General features: G+C 57.8%; 3 protein-coding genes across 6 annotated transcripts; all 3 read right to left on the reverse strand.

Annotated features, from left to right (window-relative positions):
- Positions 1-330: 330 nt before the first annotated feature.
- On the reverse strand, positions 331-1,837 carry TPGS1 (tubulin polyglutamylase complex subunit 1). Of its 2 annotated transcripts, XR_010425362.1 has the most exons (3): positions 1,452-1,837; positions 791-1,374; positions 331-655 (listed from the first exon to the last, which is right to left on the reverse strand). XR_010425362.1 is itself a non-coding variant. In XM_064637273.1 (2 exons), exons 1-2 carry the CDS (start codon positions 1,820-1,822, stop codon positions 846-848), a joined length of 900 nt encoding a protein of 299 aa, XP_064493343.1. In that variant the 5' UTR covers positions 1,823-1,837; the 3' UTR covers positions 331-845. The 2 variants fall into 2 exon arrangements, 1 of the variants encoding a protein (XP_064493343.1); XM_064637273.1 differs by having other exon boundaries at positions 331-1,374.
- A 271-nt stretch (positions 1,838-2,108) lies between these two features.
- MADCAM1 (mucosal vascular addressin cell adhesion molecule 1) lies at positions 2,109-4,546 on the reverse strand. Its single transcript, XM_064637264.1, has 5 exons — positions 4,449-4,546; positions 3,977-4,243; positions 3,541-3,855; positions 2,759-3,286; positions 2,109-2,601 (listed from the first exon to the last, which is right to left on the reverse strand). The coding sequence occupies exons 1-5, from the start codon at positions 4,498-4,500 to the stop codon at positions 2,477-2,479; spliced, it is 1,287 nt and encodes a 428-aa protein (XP_064493334.1). The 5' UTR covers positions 4,501-4,546; the 3' UTR covers positions 2,109-2,476.
- A 2,611-nt stretch (positions 4,547-7,157) lies between these two features.
- On the reverse strand, positions 7,158-16,932 carry LOC135403330 (hippocampus abundant transcript 1 protein-like). Of its 3 annotated transcripts, none has more exons than XM_064637261.1 (12): positions 16,684-16,931; positions 16,195-16,290; positions 15,620-15,682; positions 14,422-14,549; positions 13,904-14,018; positions 13,183-13,401; positions 12,905-13,018; positions 12,374-12,445; positions 12,019-12,131; positions 11,814-11,911; positions 11,107-11,273; positions 7,158-11,014 (listed from the first exon to the last, which is right to left on the reverse strand). In XM_064637261.1, the coding sequence occupies exons 1-12, from the start codon at positions 16,765-16,767 to the stop codon at positions 10,805-10,807; spliced, it is 1,479 nt and encodes a 492-aa protein (XP_064493331.1). In that variant the 5' UTR covers positions 16,768-16,931; the 3' UTR covers positions 7,158-10,804. The 3 variants fall into 3 exon arrangements, with proteins under 3 accessions (XP_064493331.1, XP_064493333.1, XP_064493332.1); XM_064637263.1 differs by having other exon boundaries at positions 15,620-15,704; positions 16,684-16,930; XM_064637262.1 differs by lacking the exon at positions 11,107-11,273 and having other exon boundaries at positions 16,684-16,932.
- Between the last annotated feature and the right edge of the window lie 64 nt (positions 16,933-16,996).

Raw genomic sequence — 16,996 nt, forward strand, 5'->3', positions numbered from 1 at the left:
GTTCAGCAGTGACTGCACCTGTCAGCCCGCGGGTGTCACACCCTGTGTGATACTACACCGCTCTGCCAGGCAACCGGAGCAGAGGCTGCTCCTGGCACAGCCCCAGCAGAATGATCCCTCCAGTGCCCGTGGCTCACACCTCCCCTCGTGTCACATCCTGTCACCTGTGCTTGGGTCAGGAGCCAGCCCCAGGTCCTGCCCCCACCCAATACAACATCCCTGTGGGGATTCTCCAACCAGCCCTTGCACTCCAAGTGCTCCACAGCCACACCAGCCCCCAAGGATGGAGACTGCCCTGTGCTGCCAGGTGGTAAGAAACTGGCCACTAAAAAATAATAAAAAGATTTAATGTCTTACAGCAAACCAGCAATTGCACAGTATAAATAACAAACAGACAAGTTCAAATAAATAACCCCTGGCCTGACACACAGCTGGTGCCAAAGCAAACCCCGTCCCAGGGGAAGGGGATGTGTCTTGTCCAGATATGACGCTCATGGAGCTGTCCAATGCAGCCATGGCCCAGCTTCGTTCCTTCTGGCTTGATTCACTGCCCAGAGCTGCCCTGCAGGTCATAGTCCTCGTGCCAGTTCTGGACAACACCTGAAAGGGACTTCCCAATGCAGCTGGGCCAGAGGAGCCATGGCTGGGCGAGGCGCTGTGAGCAGGGGCACAGAGCTGCTGAGCACAGTTCCTGCTGAGCAGGAACAGGGGAGGGACGCGGAAATGGGCAATCTCTTGTCGGGCAAACCCAGGCTCTCCAGCCAGTGCCTGACCAGCCCCCCATGCTCACCGTTCAGCTCAGTGGGGTCAACAGCGGCCGCAGCCAGCGCTGCTCCCACTCAACATCACTCCACAGGCTTCACCTTTGCAATGAACAGCGCGGTGGCTTTCCTCAGGAACTCCTCCCTGCTCATGGATGAGCCGAGCTTCCTCTCCTGCAGCGCCCGATCCATGGCCAGGGCTAGCCCATCGGGGCCCAGCCGGGAGCCCGCCTCCAAGTAGCGGCCAGGCCGCAGGCCGTGCCCGGCGCCCAGCGCATCCTCCAGCGCCCGCAGCACAGCCTGGCACAGCCTGGAGTCCGCGGAGCCGCCGCCGCCCAGCACGGCGAACAGCGCGTCGGCCTTGGCCGCGAACTCCAGCAGCACGCAGCAGGTGAGGACGCCGTAGCGGAACACGTCGAACGGGACGGCCTCGTGGTCGCGGCAGCGGACGCGGCGCAGAAGCGCGGCCGCCGCCTCGGCCGGGGCCGCCCCGCGCTGGCAGATGCGCCGCAGCAGCTCGCTGTAGAGCCGCCCGTCCACGCCTGCCGCCCGCCGCCGCCCGCCGCACCCCAGCACCTCGTAGGCCGCGCCGGCGTTGCTGTCGAAAGCCGTCCTGTCGCGACAGGGCACAGACACAGAGAGGCGGCCTCGCCCCCCGCCCTCGCCGCCCCCCGCCGCCGCCCGCCGCACCTGTGCGAGTGGTGAGCCAGGCGCACGTACCACAGCGCCCGGGCCAGGCGCTGCGGCGGCCCCGGGGGCTCCGCCGCCGCCTCCGCCGGCACCAGCCGCTCGAAGTACTCGGCCAGGAAGGACACGGGCTCGGCGGGCCGCGCCTCCAGCACCTTCAGCAGCGCCTCGCGCACCATGGCCGTGACGCCGGCTCGAAGCAGGAAGTCCGCCGCGCTGTCCTCCGCCAGCCCGCCGCCCCCCGGCGCCACCCGCCCCGGCTCCGCCAGCCCGCTGCCTCCCGCCGGCCCCTGGGCGGCGGCCGCCCGCCGCTTCTCGTACGCCGCCATCTTGGAGCGCGCTTCCGCCCGGGCCGGAAGGTTCCGCACAGCCATCTTGCGCACTGGCAGCCAATCGGTGGGCAGGAAGGCAACGCGAACGCGCCGCCATTGGGCGAGGCCGCGCGGCGGTCGCCATCATGAGTAAGGGCAAGGGAGCTGCCCTGTCAGTGGTAACGCGGGGGGCGCCGCGGCCGCCATGTCTAGTCCGGGCAGGTGCCCCGCCCTTGGCAACCGGGCGGACGCCGCCGGTGACCCGGGGCCGGTGAGGGGCCGCGAGGTCGGGGCTGAGGCCGGGACCGGGACCAGGACAGTCCCAGCCCAAAGGACGCTTGCTCAGGGCTCGAACAGAAACAGCTCTTTATTGGGGTACCACCCCCCCCCGCCCGCCGAGCTCACGCTCCCTCGGGGGCTCCCTCGGACCCTCTGTCGTGGCAGAGGAGCTGCCGCGCTCCCGCCCGTCGCAGGGTCCGGGAGCGTCGGACCAGCCCAGGGTCCGGTGCGAGCTCGCGGGGATCCAGTCCCGGGAGCATCCCTGGCCCCGTCCCTGTGACACCGCTGCTCATCGCCCTTCCAGCCCCTGCTTCCCGCGGCGGCTGCAGGCACAGCTCCTGCTGCTGCTTCCTCTGGCCGGCCAGGGGCCGGGAGAGGCCAGCAGCGGACAAGGGACACGGCTGGGGGGGTGGGGGCATCCGTGGGCTGCTCCCGCTCCTAGGACAGCTCCCACCGAGATCTGAAATGTTTCCACAGGCGACGAGACACAACGGCAGTCACGATGAACCCCAGCAGTGAGGCCGCTGCCCCTGCAGCAATGGCGGGGCTGGAGCTGAACGAACCTGCAGACACACGGAGCTGTAACCACAGCTGCCCAGGGCAGCAAAACCCCAAGGGATGAGCAAACCCCCCCAGCACCAATTGTGGCACCGGTACAAGGGGCAGCAACCCCATCCAAGCAATGGGGGGCAGGGCAAGGGGCCACAGACCACCACTCACCATCCACAACCGTCAGCTCCAGGCTGACTCCCTGGGCGAGGTGGCCGAGCAGGACACACTGGTAGTGGCCCTGGTGCCAGGGCTCAGCGTGGTCCAGCCACAACACGGAGCTGCCACCCACGGCCTCCTCCCGGTACTGAGAGAGGGCGGCGGGGGTCCGCAGCCAGTGCACCGTGGCATTCCCGGCACACTGCGCGTGGCACTCGATGCGCAGGGCCCTGCCCCGTGTCCCCGTGGGGGGCAGCGACCAGATCCGCAGGCTGCAGGCGGGCACTGAACCCACAGATGGCCCTGGGCCCATCGTGCCAGAGCCAGAGAGTGTGGCAGCAGCCACGGGACTGCCTGTGACAAAGTTCTGTGTCACAGCCCGCTCCGTGGAGGAGGGTTCGGTGGCAGCAGCCAGCTCCAGAGTGGTCCCAGCATCAAGTTCCTGCGCTGTGGTGGGATCATGTGTGGGGACACTCGGCCCTGGGGGCAGCACTGTGGTGGTCACGGGCCCAGCTGTGCTGGGGCTCCTCACGGAGGTGGCTGTGAACACACAGCAGGATCAGTCACAGGTGGCCTCACTGCAGCCCCATCACCCTCCACTCCGAGCACAGCAAGTGGGAGCAAATGGGCACTGGCAGCAGGGATGGGGACAGGGATGGGGATGGCAGATGGTGCAGAAGCAGGAGCTGCTCCTGTTCTGGCAACACTACTCCAAGTAGCACAGGGCAGTGGAGGTTGGCTCCAGCAGATGGAACACATGCGGGCCGTGGTCCCCAGCCCCTCCTGGCACTCACCCCCAGCACTCGCCACCACAGATGCCACCCGGGTGAAGGTCTCCTGTCCCACACGCAGCGTCACCTCGCACCTGAACTCCACCCCTTCTGCCACCTCTGTCCCACCCACAGGCAGGGTGGACACAATGTCATACAGCTCCTCATCGGTCTCTGAGGCACTGAAGTCTGTGTTCTCCAGAGCCTGGTGCCCCCGGTACCAGGTGAGGGCCAGCCCGGTGACGGGGTGCACGCGCGCGGCCGAGCAGCGCAGGCAGGCGGGGTGCCCCCGGCACAGGGTGTGAGGCACTGCCTCCAGCTGCAGCGTGTCTGGGAGGGCTGCAGAGAAGGGGCAGAGCTAAGGGTGATTTTTGGCAGCAGAGCCCAGGAGGGAGGAGGCTGCCTCGGGGATCCAGGGCTGTGCCAGAAGGTGGCGAGGGACGGGCTGGGGAGCACTTACCATAGACCTTCAGTTCGACGGTTTGCTGGTAGTGCCGCCCGTGGCAGCTGCCCTGGCAGATCTTCATGCCCTCCGTGGCCACAGTGGCTTGGCTGATGTGCAGGATGCTGTGGGTGGGGAAGGAGGTGATAGTCCCCAGGGCAGTATCCAGTCCCCTCCACTCCACCGTGCCCCCTGCGCAGGCCAGGGAGCAGTTCAGTTCTGTTGAGCCCCCAAACGGCACCACCGGCTCCCGCGGTGTCACCACCAGCCTGTCAGCGGGGCGCCCTGGGCAGGAGGAAACCGCAGGGTGAGGGAAGGGGACAGTCACCAGAATCCTGAGCACCAGGACGGGAAGCTGCAGCAGCGACGGGGGGACTCAGCGGCAGTCGGGACTCAGCGATGGGGAGGCCCCGGGGCTGCAGTGCCGGGGCAAAACAAGCAGCACAGTGGGTTGGGGGACAGGGGTGGCTCCTGGCCCCACGGCACTCACCGCTGCAGCCCCACAGCGAGCTCAGGAGGAGGAGGACAGGAGCCGGCTCCATTGCCTGCAGGGCAGCAGCAGGGGTGGTTTTCCTTCCTTTCTATCCTCCTTCCAGGGAGAGGGTGCCGCTGGCCAGGGCTGTCACCTTCTGGCCGCCAGTCCCATCCTCAGCCCTTCTTAAGCCCTGTAGGAACCGCCCCCACGAGCACCGGTCCTGAGGCCCCCACGACTTCCAGCCTGAGGGGTATTTCCAGAGGGAGGTTTCGGTTTCTGATTTTATTCCAAGTTTGGCTCTTGCACAACACCCAGCCGAGGGCCAAATCAGTAGTCCCAAACCCAGGAGAGCCCCTGGCCTGAAGGGTCCCCGTGTGGTTGCAGGGGTCCCCATCGCCCAACCAGGCATCTCTGCACAGGCACCTGCACCCCAGGATGTGGCTCAGATCCAGCTCCATCCCCAGTTCTCACAGGCTCCATCACCCACCCAGAGCCCCCCAAAAAAACAGCCCTTCCATGACCCCAACAGCTGGGATGAGCTGCAGGCTGCTGGGGACATGTGGCTGTGGAAAGGGCCCTCCCCAAAAGCGGGACCTGGGACCCTGGTCAGTCCTGCTGGCAGCTGCATTTATTCCCAGAACAGGGATGGAAGCAGGTGTTCCTGGTAGGGTTGGTCTCGTGGTACAGTGTTACCACATAGAAGGTGTTGAACACCCTGCGTTTTCCAGCCCCAAGACCCTGGCACAGCCACAGTGCCTCTCCTGGGTCTCAGGGCAGGTCTAGCATCGCTCCCTCACTCCTGCCCAGCTCCCCAGGAGAGATGGGTCTGGTTCTGACCCGTCCTGTCCTGCCACGCTGCAGCCAAGGCCAGGGAAGGTGCCAAAGGGCTGAGGGAGGCACGAGCCCAGCCCTGCACCTCCTGTCATGGCAGGACCTGGCCATTTCCCGTCTGGGAACTCTCCAGAGAGGCAACTCTGGGCACTTGGCGCGCCGTGCATCCTTTCAGAAGGTCGTGTCATTAATCCTCCGAGAGTCCAGGAGGCCTCTGAGCAAGGGAAGTGCTCTGTAAACACCCACCACCGAATATGCACACTCAGCCCGAGCAGGTGATTAATGGCCCTGGGGTTTTTGTTCCTTCCATCCTGTGTTAACAGAGCCACTTCCTGGACTTTCCAGCAGCCACCAGAGCCTCTGGCCCAGCCCTGGGACAAGCCATGGCCAGGGCTGCTCCCACACTGCCAGGCTCTTCCCAACAATCAGACTGGGGACCTTGAGGACAGAGATGTTGTGCCAGGGCTTCACCTCCCACTCCCACCCACATGATAAGAAAGTCCATGAATCAGAGTCCGAACCAGAACTGAGCACTTACAGTGTGACCTCTTAAAAAGCAGCTTTCCCAGACCTTCCTGGACCTCAAAAGATTGACAGTTACCAGAAAGCCCAGCACCTTGTGCTGCACTTCCTCAGGTTTGGGGCTCGCAAGTGCCTGGAGCTGCCCCAGCCACCCGCACAGGGGGGCAACACAACTCCATAACTGCAGTTATGGAAACATGATAAACCTCCAGCTCCACGAGGGCCAGTTCCAATGGCTCAGCCATCGAGCCAGAGGGAGGGCAGGGGACTTGGCCCAGCTCAGAGTGACACAGCAGAGCCCCCAGGGCAGCCCTCGCTCACCGAGCCCCTGAGCAGTGACCCACTGCAGCCCCCACTCCACCGCCCTCTCCTCTAATGGACTCAGACCCTCCTCTGGCCCAGAGGTGCACAGGAGCTCCTGGTGCCCCAGGCACAGCCGAGAGAGAGCAAGAGGTTGCGTGCACAGGGTGAAAGGAGCACGCCCAGGACAGGAAACCTTTGAAGGAATGAAGGGAACGATTTGAAGGAATGAAGAGACTCAGAAGCCTCAACACCTTTCCTGGAAGCCAATTGTGCTTCCTCCCACAGGGCAGGAGTGGGGCCTTGTGCCGGGCAGCACTCGGTCCAGAGCCATTGCTCAGGAAGCAAAACAGTTCAGTGTGGAGACACAAACCACTGAGGGACAAGGGCTGGTTCCAGGACAGGATACCTCCGAGCCCCTCAGGCCGGGGTGTAGCCCCAGGCTGTGACCACTGGCACCAGAAGGGTCCAGGCTTTGCCTCTGCCCCAGGGACCACCACGCCGATGGGGGGAAGGGTGGCCACAGTCCTGTACTGCAACACATGCCCTTTGTTCTTCAGTGATGCCAAGTGAGAAAAGCTAACGGTTCTCTCTCAAATAAAGATGAAAACAATAAAATAAAAGCTAGTCTAGTCCAGAGGAAATAAATACAGAAGCAACAGGCTGTGTTAATGGCTCATGTTTCCAGGATATCAGCCATCAAGCACTAGCCCCCATCCCAGAGCTGACTCAGATGTGTTTACACTTCTTGTGATTAAATTGTTCAGTCAGGACCATCCTCAGCCACCACAAAAAGTGTTTATGGGAGTCAGATAAGATCTAAATTAAACCTGGCTGGAAGTTTAAACAATAGAGTGGGGGCTGCTAAAAACCAGTCCAGGAGGAGTCTCCAGTGGGGCAGGTGGGAGCCAGGGACCTGCTCCCCATCTCAGGCTAGGGAAGGGGCTGGCAGCCCCAACCCAGGTGACCCAAACCAGCCCCAGATCTTCACACCACTCACAAAGGTCAGGCCAAGGGCTGGGCAGGAGCTGCCTGGTACTGCCAGTGAGGGAAGGAATCAGGACAGAGACCTTCAACACAACAGGAAAGCAGCAGTTTAATAAATAATCCATCAGAGGGAGAGATTAGCCAGTTCCAAACACAACCTGAACCGAAATAAATACATTTTATCGTTAGCTTAAAAAAGAGACACATGAACGCACGCGATGGGGAACTGTGAGAGAGCAGAGGTGGGACTCAGCCCATGCCCACACTTAAAAGATACCACAGCTGTCAGCAGCCATTTGAGTGCAGAGAAAGAATAAAAACGGGGAAGTAAAATGTTACTACTTTGCAAAATTAATGGCAGAAGAGAAAACAATGGTGTAACTCAGGTTTTTAATGCAACAAGATCAGTGGCAACTCACTTGACCTGTGGCCGTCAATGCCGGGACTGCAGACGGGCAATCAAGCTGATCTTTGCCTTGTGTTTGGGCATTGCTGTTACCATCCTGAAATGTAAGTCCCTGCAGACAAATCCTGGGAATTCTGATGTTAAACAGCCAGGCTCAGACACTGCACAGCAGATCAAGGGGATTTTAAGAAAAGACTCTTTTTAAAAAGTTGCGTTTTCATATAAAGTAAAAAAAATTGGCAAAACTAGTTGAATGCTCCACACAGCCTTTCCAGACTCCACGTGGGATGCTGTGGAAGTACCGGCCCTTCAGAATGAGACATTCTTCATTTGGCTCCGGGAACTTCAGCTCTGGCACCACTTGGCCCAGCTCCTGCTCTGTCACATAAAGGCAGAACAGTGCGGGGACCCCTGCGCCGAGGGGAGGGGAGGCACTGGACCAAGGCCCCACTGAACCAGATGAGAGGGACCCCAGGAGGGTGGGAAGGAATCCACAGGCCGGCACAAGCCACTTTTCCACCGGTTCCCACTGCTGCCTGGTGCTGCACCCCCCACCTCCAGCTGCCCGGTGCTGTTCCCCCACTGGTTCCCAGAGCTGTTCCCCCACTGGTTCCCAGTGCTGTACCCTGGTGGCAGCAGAGCTGCTCACCAGCCAGGCTGCAGCCCCTCACCTGGTATCACCTGAGGCAGCACCTGACCCCGAGCTTGAAGGCTGAAAAAGGCATCAAAACACTCCAGGCCCGTGGCACACAAGCCAGGGCACCTCGGCATCGCCAGAAGCTCGGGGGTCGTGTCATGAGGGACAGGACTGGAGAGGGAAGGTCACGGACGGTTCTGCAGTCTGAGGGAAGGAGAGGCTGAGAAGCCGCAGGCAGCAGTGGTGGTGAGAGGGAACAGGATCAAGAAACGCATCAGTTTCAATAAACTGTGGAATAAGGGAAGGGACTTTTTAAAAATATATCTCTATATACTTTATATCATATAAATTATGCTCGTCTTTTTGCAACGTGCCGCTCTATCGTACCCGTGAAGCTTCAAGTGCCTCTGTGTGAGCAAGGTAACAATTCTGTGTTTTACTTCATCTGTATGTGAGGGAAAAACCCACTTTTAGCTCACTTTAATCAAGTGTAAATCAACAGATCACCAGGACTTGGTAAAAGTCCTGTCTAAAAAAGGCATTTTTGTGAGGAACACGGAGGGGGGAACTGCTGCCTGGAAGTGCAAGTGACCGGATTTCCTTCAGAAAAAAAGCTTGCTATGCACTCACAAATACTGACCATCCCAGCAACATCTGGGAATTGGGAGTGTCGCCACAAGGAGCTTGGGAAAAGTGGAGTCACGGCAGGTCACTGAAGTTCCTGCTGGCTCTGCTCCCCAGCCCTGCAGCCAGACCCACCTCAGCATCCCTCCCTGTCCGCTCTGCTCGCAGAACAGGCTGCTCCCAGTTATGAGCACAGGATCTGGTACCAGGCCAGATCCATGCAAAACAAACTGTCAATCCTTTCACTTAAACATCCACCTTCAATAACCAACTGGTCCAGAAGACTGGTAAACTGACACCGTGTTACCAGTTACCCAGGCTGGGCAGGCAGCTGGTCCTGGCTGTCAGTGTCTGACAGGCACATAAGGGACCCACATGAAGTTGCCACCCTTGCTGTGCCCAGAGCCAACACTGACCAGCCCCAACAGGCTCCAGAGCAGTCAGAGGATGCTCCCAGGCAGAGTGGGGATGGGCAGCACTGCCCTGTGTGTGCCAGCTGGGGTCAGCAGCAGGGTCGTCCAGGCAGTGTTTACCATTAAATCCAGAGCAAACTGCATTTGCAGTAGCTGCAGTGATGACCTGTCGGCAAAGAACCACGACGTGAAGGGCCAACACACCCTCCTTTTTGGTTGCTCTTCCCTGGGTTACCTGTCCCAAACCCACAGAGAGAGGACCCTGTCCAGAGAATGGCCATGGCTGCACTGGCCCCACTCTGAGGCAGGACTGGTGTGGCCACTGCAGCCTCAATTCCCTTAACAACAGATTCCCAAAGTGTCTCCAGTTTGGTCGTTACTTCCCAGAACTGCTCAGTGCCACTACTTGTGATTTACTTAAATGAGAACAATCGTTTCCTGCCCTCTGTCACATCTCTATAAACAACCACACTTTCCCTGGTTGCCTCAGCTTCTTTCACAACACTTCAAGCACCTCCTGCTCTTTCTGAGCAAAGCCCAGCCTGCAGCAAAGGTTGCAATTTCACTGGTTTATAAACAAAAGCCTTCACAGCAGGCTCAGAAATGCCACACGGAATTCCAAATTGTAAGTCCAAATCAACACAATCCTCACCATTAGGATCTCCCAGGCTGAGAATAAACCAGCTCCAAGCATTCTCTGGGTTTAACATTAGATGGCAGGAGCCCCAGGACAAACCATGCTTTATACAAGTGCTCAAGGCAAACAACCATTTCTCTGACCTCTCTCCCAGGAAACCACATTCTCCAAAGTGCTTGGCACAGTTTAATTGTTTCTCTGACCTCCCAGAGAACTGTATCTCCTAAACAACACTCACAGCTCCATACAAAGATTTCTGAAAAATCCTTCTATCTACTGCCTGTGGAGGCAGTGACAGGCAAATGTCACCTCAACATGACAAAAAGAGGAAAACCAAACAGAACTATGGCCATTGTGGCCATTCAAGCATTTGTAATTCATGTAGTTGCCCTTCTCTCACCTGCCCATTCTCCCTTGTGTGAGCTGCAACTCGACTTCTTAATTTTTATCCTCTTCATCAGAACATTAAATCAGAAGATTTATTTTTTTTTTGGTCTAAGTTTCACTTGGGGCAGAATGGGTAAATTCCTCAGGTCCTCGGGCAGTGAGGAAGCTCCACCCCTGTGCTCCACACACACACAGGGGGTGCCCCGCCCGCCCCGGGGGCTGCCGGGGGCAGGAATCAGCTGTGTCAGGGACGGGGCACAGAGCAGATGCCATGTTTTATTCTGGGAGGCAGCCCAGTGAGCTCCCACAAACACGGACACGCCGGCTCCATCCTCTGTGAGTGGAGGGTTGGGCAGGGCACGGCACGGGGTTCACGCGCAAGGGCAGGTTTGCTTTCCAGAACTATCCTTCCACATGGAGCAGTTCTGCATCTCCCCTCTCCATCAACACCAGGTGATACAATTCCATTTCTGCACCAGCTGTGTGTATTTGGCTTGAAGGGAAAGCCCGTCCCTCCTCAGCAGCTGTCAGCAGCACAGTCTGTTACCTCGGCTCCTCTCCCCCACCCCGAACTCCTGCCGAGTCCATCCTTGGAGCTGAGCCTGAGGCAGGTCCCGCTGTCCCACCTCACACGCTGCTGTCCTCCAGCAGGGGCTCTTTGCCATCCGACCCCCCGGCCGGGGGGCTGTGGGGGTGGGCCTGGGCCCCCGTACTGTGCTTCTTGTGGCCGCCCGACCTCAGCACCAGGTTGTGTTCCGGGATGAACAGGGCCACCAGCAGCGACAGCAGCACAGAGCACGCCCCGAACAGGAAGGGTGGCCCAGGGATGATGCTGCTCTGCAGGGAGAGACACAGGAAGGATTCAGACACGAGAGCAGACGCGGCCTGGCAAACGGGTAAGCTGACAGGCAAATAAGCTGAACGGGTACCTCATCCGTAGGGTTGGCCATGTTGGGTTTGGAGGCCTTGCCCAAAGTTTCCACCTCAGCCATTTCATTCAACTCCACGTGGAAGAGATAGAAGACAAAGCCATAGAGCGCCGGCCCCAGGCCATTGCACAGACCCCGAATTCCAGTGATCATCCCCTGCACCACACCTGGGGACAGTGAGGAAGGGAGGATATGCCTCCAGCTTTCCAAAGAAATTTGTTTTATTCAAGGATGCTTACACATTTGGAGACAGGATCAATCACTGTGTCCGGGCTGATGCACACTCCGCAGGGGGAGGAGGTCTGCACGTGAGCGGCTTCGCTCAGTGTCAGGTTTTACAAAAACCAGTAATGCTGGGCTTGCTGCTTTGCAGACTGAAATGAGCACAGGCACATCAGGCAACAATTTCCAATGAACTGGAATTTAAGGCAACCAAGTCTGAGGACTCAGGGCCAAACTGTGAGGCTGGCAAAACGCAGCAGTCTCCTCTGCCTCGGAGAGTTAACACCGAACACCCACATGCATAACTTGGGAGTTCCCTTGCAATGCACCAGCCATAGTCAAAGATAAAACTGTCAATACTGCTGGGAGTATAGCAACACTCCACAGCTGGCACAGATGCTGCTAACCACCCCTCCACCACCATGGCCAAGAGCCCACCCGTGTGCCAGCTCGGCACCTGCAGGGATGGGCCCCTGAGCACTCACCCTGCTGGTCGGGGTCCGCGTTCCTCGACACCATGGCACTGATGGCTGGGAAGGTGATGCTGGACATGGCAGCCACAGCTCCTGCTGCCCACATCATCCTGGGGAGGAGGCAGCCGTGAGGCCCAGGCACAGCCTCACCCGGCGCCACAGGCAGGAGTGGCTGCGGAGCCACCGCGGAGGGAGAGAAACATGAGCAAACCCTCACCAAGGCTGTGATCCAAAGCCATACCAGGCAAGCTGCAGGATCTGGAAGCCTAGTCCCAGGAGGATGGTGTTTTTATTTCCTATGGAACGCATGAGAATTCCCAACACAACTGTCTGGAAAGAAAAACCACGTGTTTTCAAAGCAGGGGAAAAGAAAGATGACCACACTAGGAGACAAGAGGACGGGAACCTGAAAGACCCTGATGATCCTTGTGGGTGCCTTCTAACTCAAGATTTTCTATGAGTCAAAAGTCTGTGTGGCCACAGGACCTCTGACTACTCATCAGCCCCAAAATCACAAATTTTGGACATTTCTGTAGTGGACTGCTCAAGCCAAGACAGAAATTGCTTCTCACCTGAGCCAGTATAGAGAGAATTCCAACTACACCGATAAAGGCTGCTACAGTCTCTGAGGAAAAGCCAATGACCTGTGAAAACACCAAAGAGGGACTTTTCAGGCAGGAGATTTGTATCAGATGACAAGAACCACTCCATAGATGTCACCTATGCTTACTGATGTCACTTCTCAGGGCCCTGCACATTAACCAGCCACTGCCTCTGGGCTGCCACAGGAACCAAAGGGAAGATTTTCCTCTGGATGAAGAATCAGCTTTAAATCACTGAAGGTGCCTGAAGGTGGCATGGCCAGGATGGCCAGGCAGACACCAGCAAGGAGCCAAACCAGACCTTGCCCCTGGCAATGCCTACAGAGCAGTCATCAGGCCCACACATTTTTCAGGAAAGCTGGAACAAGTCACTGTTTCTTACAACTTCAACTTTACTGAGCTATTGGCCGAAATGAGCCACCTTGGGACATGCAACTCTGACAGTATTTGTAGGCCAGGATTTCCTGCACCCAGAGCTTTACCCCCTCCCCAGAGACTGACCTGTCGCAGGTACAGGAAGAAGCTGGAGTACTGGCCGGCTTCGGGAAGGTAGGAGAGAAAGACGGTGATACAGATGAGCAGCACGGTGGAGTCCTGACCCACCTTCCGCAGGGACTGCAGGGAAGGGGGTGGGCAACGAGAAAGAATGCTTTTAAAATTGAGTTGATATCGTTGAATAATCTCCAGGTACAGAGACAGCCAAACCAAGAGCTTAAGTCACCATCTTAAAAACCAGCAGAACTAAAGCAGACATTAAGCATTACAGCGGCATCACTCACAGCAAATGGGTCGGCTTGTTCCCAAGAAATTGGGGCTCCCCAAGAGACTGGGCGCATTTCTTCTGGCAGTGACTCTGGTACAGCCAGCAGGATGAAGCCAATATCCAGCAAAGCAACACCTGAGGCCAGCACAACCACCAAGGTATCACCGTAGGCTTGGGACAGGTATGCGCCGATGGCCGGGCTGGTGACCAGACTGGCAGCAAACGTGGCTGACACCTGGAAGGATAAAACATTCCTACAGCCTCTTCTTCCTAGAGCCCATTTCCTCCTCCCCAGTGACCCAGGGGAACTCCTTCTGCCACTGTGATGAAGATAATGGAGGTGAACAGAGACTCACAGGGAAGCCTGTACACAGATGACAGGTTCTCTTGGTGCAATCTGGGCTAAGTTCTAGCAAAGGGAAATCAAAACTGTCCTAGCAATTCCCATATGGTCCTGCCAGTAAAGCTACAGGAAAGGCAGGATCCCACAGAGCATCACAGCTCCTGCTTTCCTGATGTGGAAAAGCTCACAGGCCAGGCTGGTTTACAGGCCAAACTACACCACAGCATTCGGACTCTGGAGAGATCAGCCTTTCCCTCTGAGCTAAATCCCAAGTAGAAGGACAGGGAGACTACACATTTAGTCAATAAATTTCCCACCCTAACTTTATACCTCTCCTACCTGCAAACCCCCAAATATTTCTTTCAAGAGACAACCCAGTGCCTGAGCTCCTTACCAAGCCATATGCCGTGCTGCGCTCATGCTCCTGCGTGATATCGGCAACGTAGGCAAAAATCACAGAAAAGGTGACAGCAAACACCCCAGACATGGAAATGACAGCAAAGTACCACCTGAAAGAGGCAGTGCCCAAGGCAGAGTTAGAGAGCAACCACACCACAGTGCACAGCTGCTGAAGCAGAGTCTCTCCCTTATTCTTCTGTCCATCTTGCTCTGGTGCACCAGAACACTCTGGTACACTCAGGAATATGGAGCCTCAGTCTGGGGTCCCTGGAGTTTTATCACTTATTTTCCCTAATAACAATAATGCACTGATCAGAGGAACAAGCACCAGGAGAGGACAGACCCTCTACTCCCAGCTGAACCCTCCCACAGAACCAGACAAGTCAGTCTCTAGGCTGAGCATCCTCCTCCACCAGACAGACTCTTCCATCTCATCGTAAAACAAGCACCATCGTTTGGCTTCGTGCTTCCTCCCCTCCTCAGAACCCTGGGCTGTACCAAGGGTGAACTCACCACGGGCTGATCTTCATCAGGGGAATTGGTGCACACGTGAAGAAGACGGTGAGGAGGAGGAAGGATTTCCTGCCCCAGACATCAGAGAGAGCACCAATCAGCGGAGCACTTAGGAAGGAGAGCAGACCCTGGGACAGACAGACAGACAGAAAGGGGGACAGAGAAACCCCTCAGTCAGACTCTGTCTCTTGACAGTGAGAGCTTTAGACAGGAGGAGGCAGCCCATTCCTGATTGCTGCAAGCAGCAATGCTGTCACAACAGAGCAGTTTGTTAAACTGCTCACGTCCTTCAAGAGAGGGAAAAATAAATCCTTGACCAGCAAGGCCCTGCTGAGCACTCCCACTCCCTCCTGCTCTCTGCACAGCTCTGCCTGTGGCTGTGGGCACCAGGGCAGCCCTGCCAGACCTGGAAACTGCTGGCACAGTTCCACCACGGCAGCACCTGCTGCAGTTCTGGGGAAAGCTTTCTCTTGTAGGTGGAGACAGAACAGACACAATGAGAAGCCAGAACCATTAAGCACAAATAAAATTGTGCTTAAGGCCTTTCCACATCTCTCAGACCCGAGGCAGGGAGGGCAGAGCCCTTCAGTGCCAATGGGAGTGCCCAGCCCCTCTGGGGCTCTTTTCCAAGATCCTCTTGCCAAAGACTGCCAAGAACAGTTTGTTTTGCCCGATTCCCCAGTCAGAACACATGACTATGGTCTGTTCCCTATCATTGCCTCCAACCCTGCCCTGGGAATGCTGGTCTAGTGCAAGCTCACCATTCCCTCTCCCTGTGCCATGGCACACTCCCATCTCCTGTCTGGGGGAGCCGCTGAGGCCGCTGGGCTTCAGCTTCTATTACTGATAAGTTCAGATGTCACTGATTTGTCATTCTGTTACGCTCCAGAAGATGAGCACAAGGGCTGATCTCATGCTGATGAAAATATTTCCAGCTGAAACACTGAGCTGTTGTAGCTCCAGCTCCAGGCTGACAAGCAGCACATTGTCATTACCATTCAGCAAAACCAGCTGCACAAGCTGCCCCGTGTCTGTGTCCTTCCTTTTGCATCAGATTTGCCAGAGCCCCCAAATTGAAATATGAACATTGAGCTGACAAATATTGGTTGACATCAGCAAATTACATGGATAATAATGGCTTGTCCCTTCTTGCAGTGATGGCATATTTAAAGGAAAGCCTGGAAGGAACATTCCTTACCTTGACTCCATGAATCAGGCCATTCATCAGGAATGTGTGCTGAGGAAAAGTCTGGTGTAACACCTGGGGGAAAAGAAACCAAAACCTAAAGGCAAAAGTCAGAGCTGGCAACTGTGGCAAAATTTCCTTAAGCACCTGACAGCCAAGAGGCCTGGAAGGGAACAATCCAGGGAAAAGGGGAAATACCCTACAAACCATGCCTCTATGTGAGGAGCTCTGGCTGCCCTCTCCAGCACAGGCAATCACTGTCCTTAACACTTTCCAGGTCTATAAATTGTTCCAGCATGTTTGGGTGAGGCTAAGAGAGCCTGATATGTGCCTTAATCCATCCATACCCCACCCGAGTCCCCTCTGGTTTTACTTCACATCACCACATCACCTCTCTGTAATTCTCTTTGTGCTGTCTGTAGGTTCGATTCACATTTTATATTGCCAGGCTAATACTGTGTCTAAATGTTCCTGCACAACCAAAGACTCCTTTTCCACAGTTCCCCATGGAAAGGCATGTGCTGAGACCTCAGGAGCCCCAGGAGAGCTCCCAAGGCAGTGCTGTCCCAAGGAGACGTGGTGCTCACCGTCAGCATCGGTGTGGTCAGCAGCCCCCAGGCAAAGAACTCCAGGAAAATCACCACCACAGCGTGGTACACGCTGGGGTCCCCAATCCCCTGTCGCTGCAAAACAGAGCACCTTAAGTCAAAAACCTTTCAGCGGCCACGTCCTCCCCGGAAGGAGCATCTCAGAGAGCTCACACAGGGGTCTGACAGCGAGAGACACAGTCCTGCTGAAACGCTGTTTCTGTTCACAGACCCCCCAAACCACCTCCCGCAGACAGCTCAGGCTGCTCGAACCCACCCCAGCACCACGGGGGGGGATTCCTGGCCCGCACTGGAACGGGAGCGCACCGGGGACGCGGCACAAAGCCCCCCCCCCCCCCGCTCGGCATCACCGAGGCCGGGAAACCCCCCAGGCCCACTGGGGCGGGACCCCGGCTCGGGCACCCGGAGGGGGGGCAGCAGGAGGGTCCCCTCGCCCCGGGCCCCTCCGCCCCCCGGCCCCGCGCTCACGCCGGCCCCGTCCCGGATCACGATCTTCTTGGCCAGCAGGACGCTGCGGTTGAGCCGCTTCTTCTTCTTCTTCTCGCCGGTCATGGCGCCGCCGGGCCGCAGCCGATCGCCGGCCGCCGCGGCTGCCCCATCCTCCCTGCGGCGGGCCGGGCCGAGCCGGGCTGAGCCCGGGCCCGGAGCCGGAACTGGACCGGCACCGGCACCGGCACCGGGCGGGGAGCGCCGGGCCCCCGGGGCTGCGGGCGGGGGGGCGGGTCCGTGCGCAGGCCCCGCCCCCGGCCCGGAAACCAGCACTTCCGGGGCGCCAATTCTC

The sequence above is a fragment of the Pseudopipra pipra genome, chromosome 27 (assembly GCF_036250125.1).
Source record: "Pseudopipra pipra isolate bDixPip1 chromosome 27, bDixPip1.hap1, whole genome shotgun sequence".
Classification (NCBI taxonomy): Eukaryota; Metazoa; Chordata; class Aves; order Passeriformes; family Pipridae; genus Pseudopipra; species Pseudopipra pipra.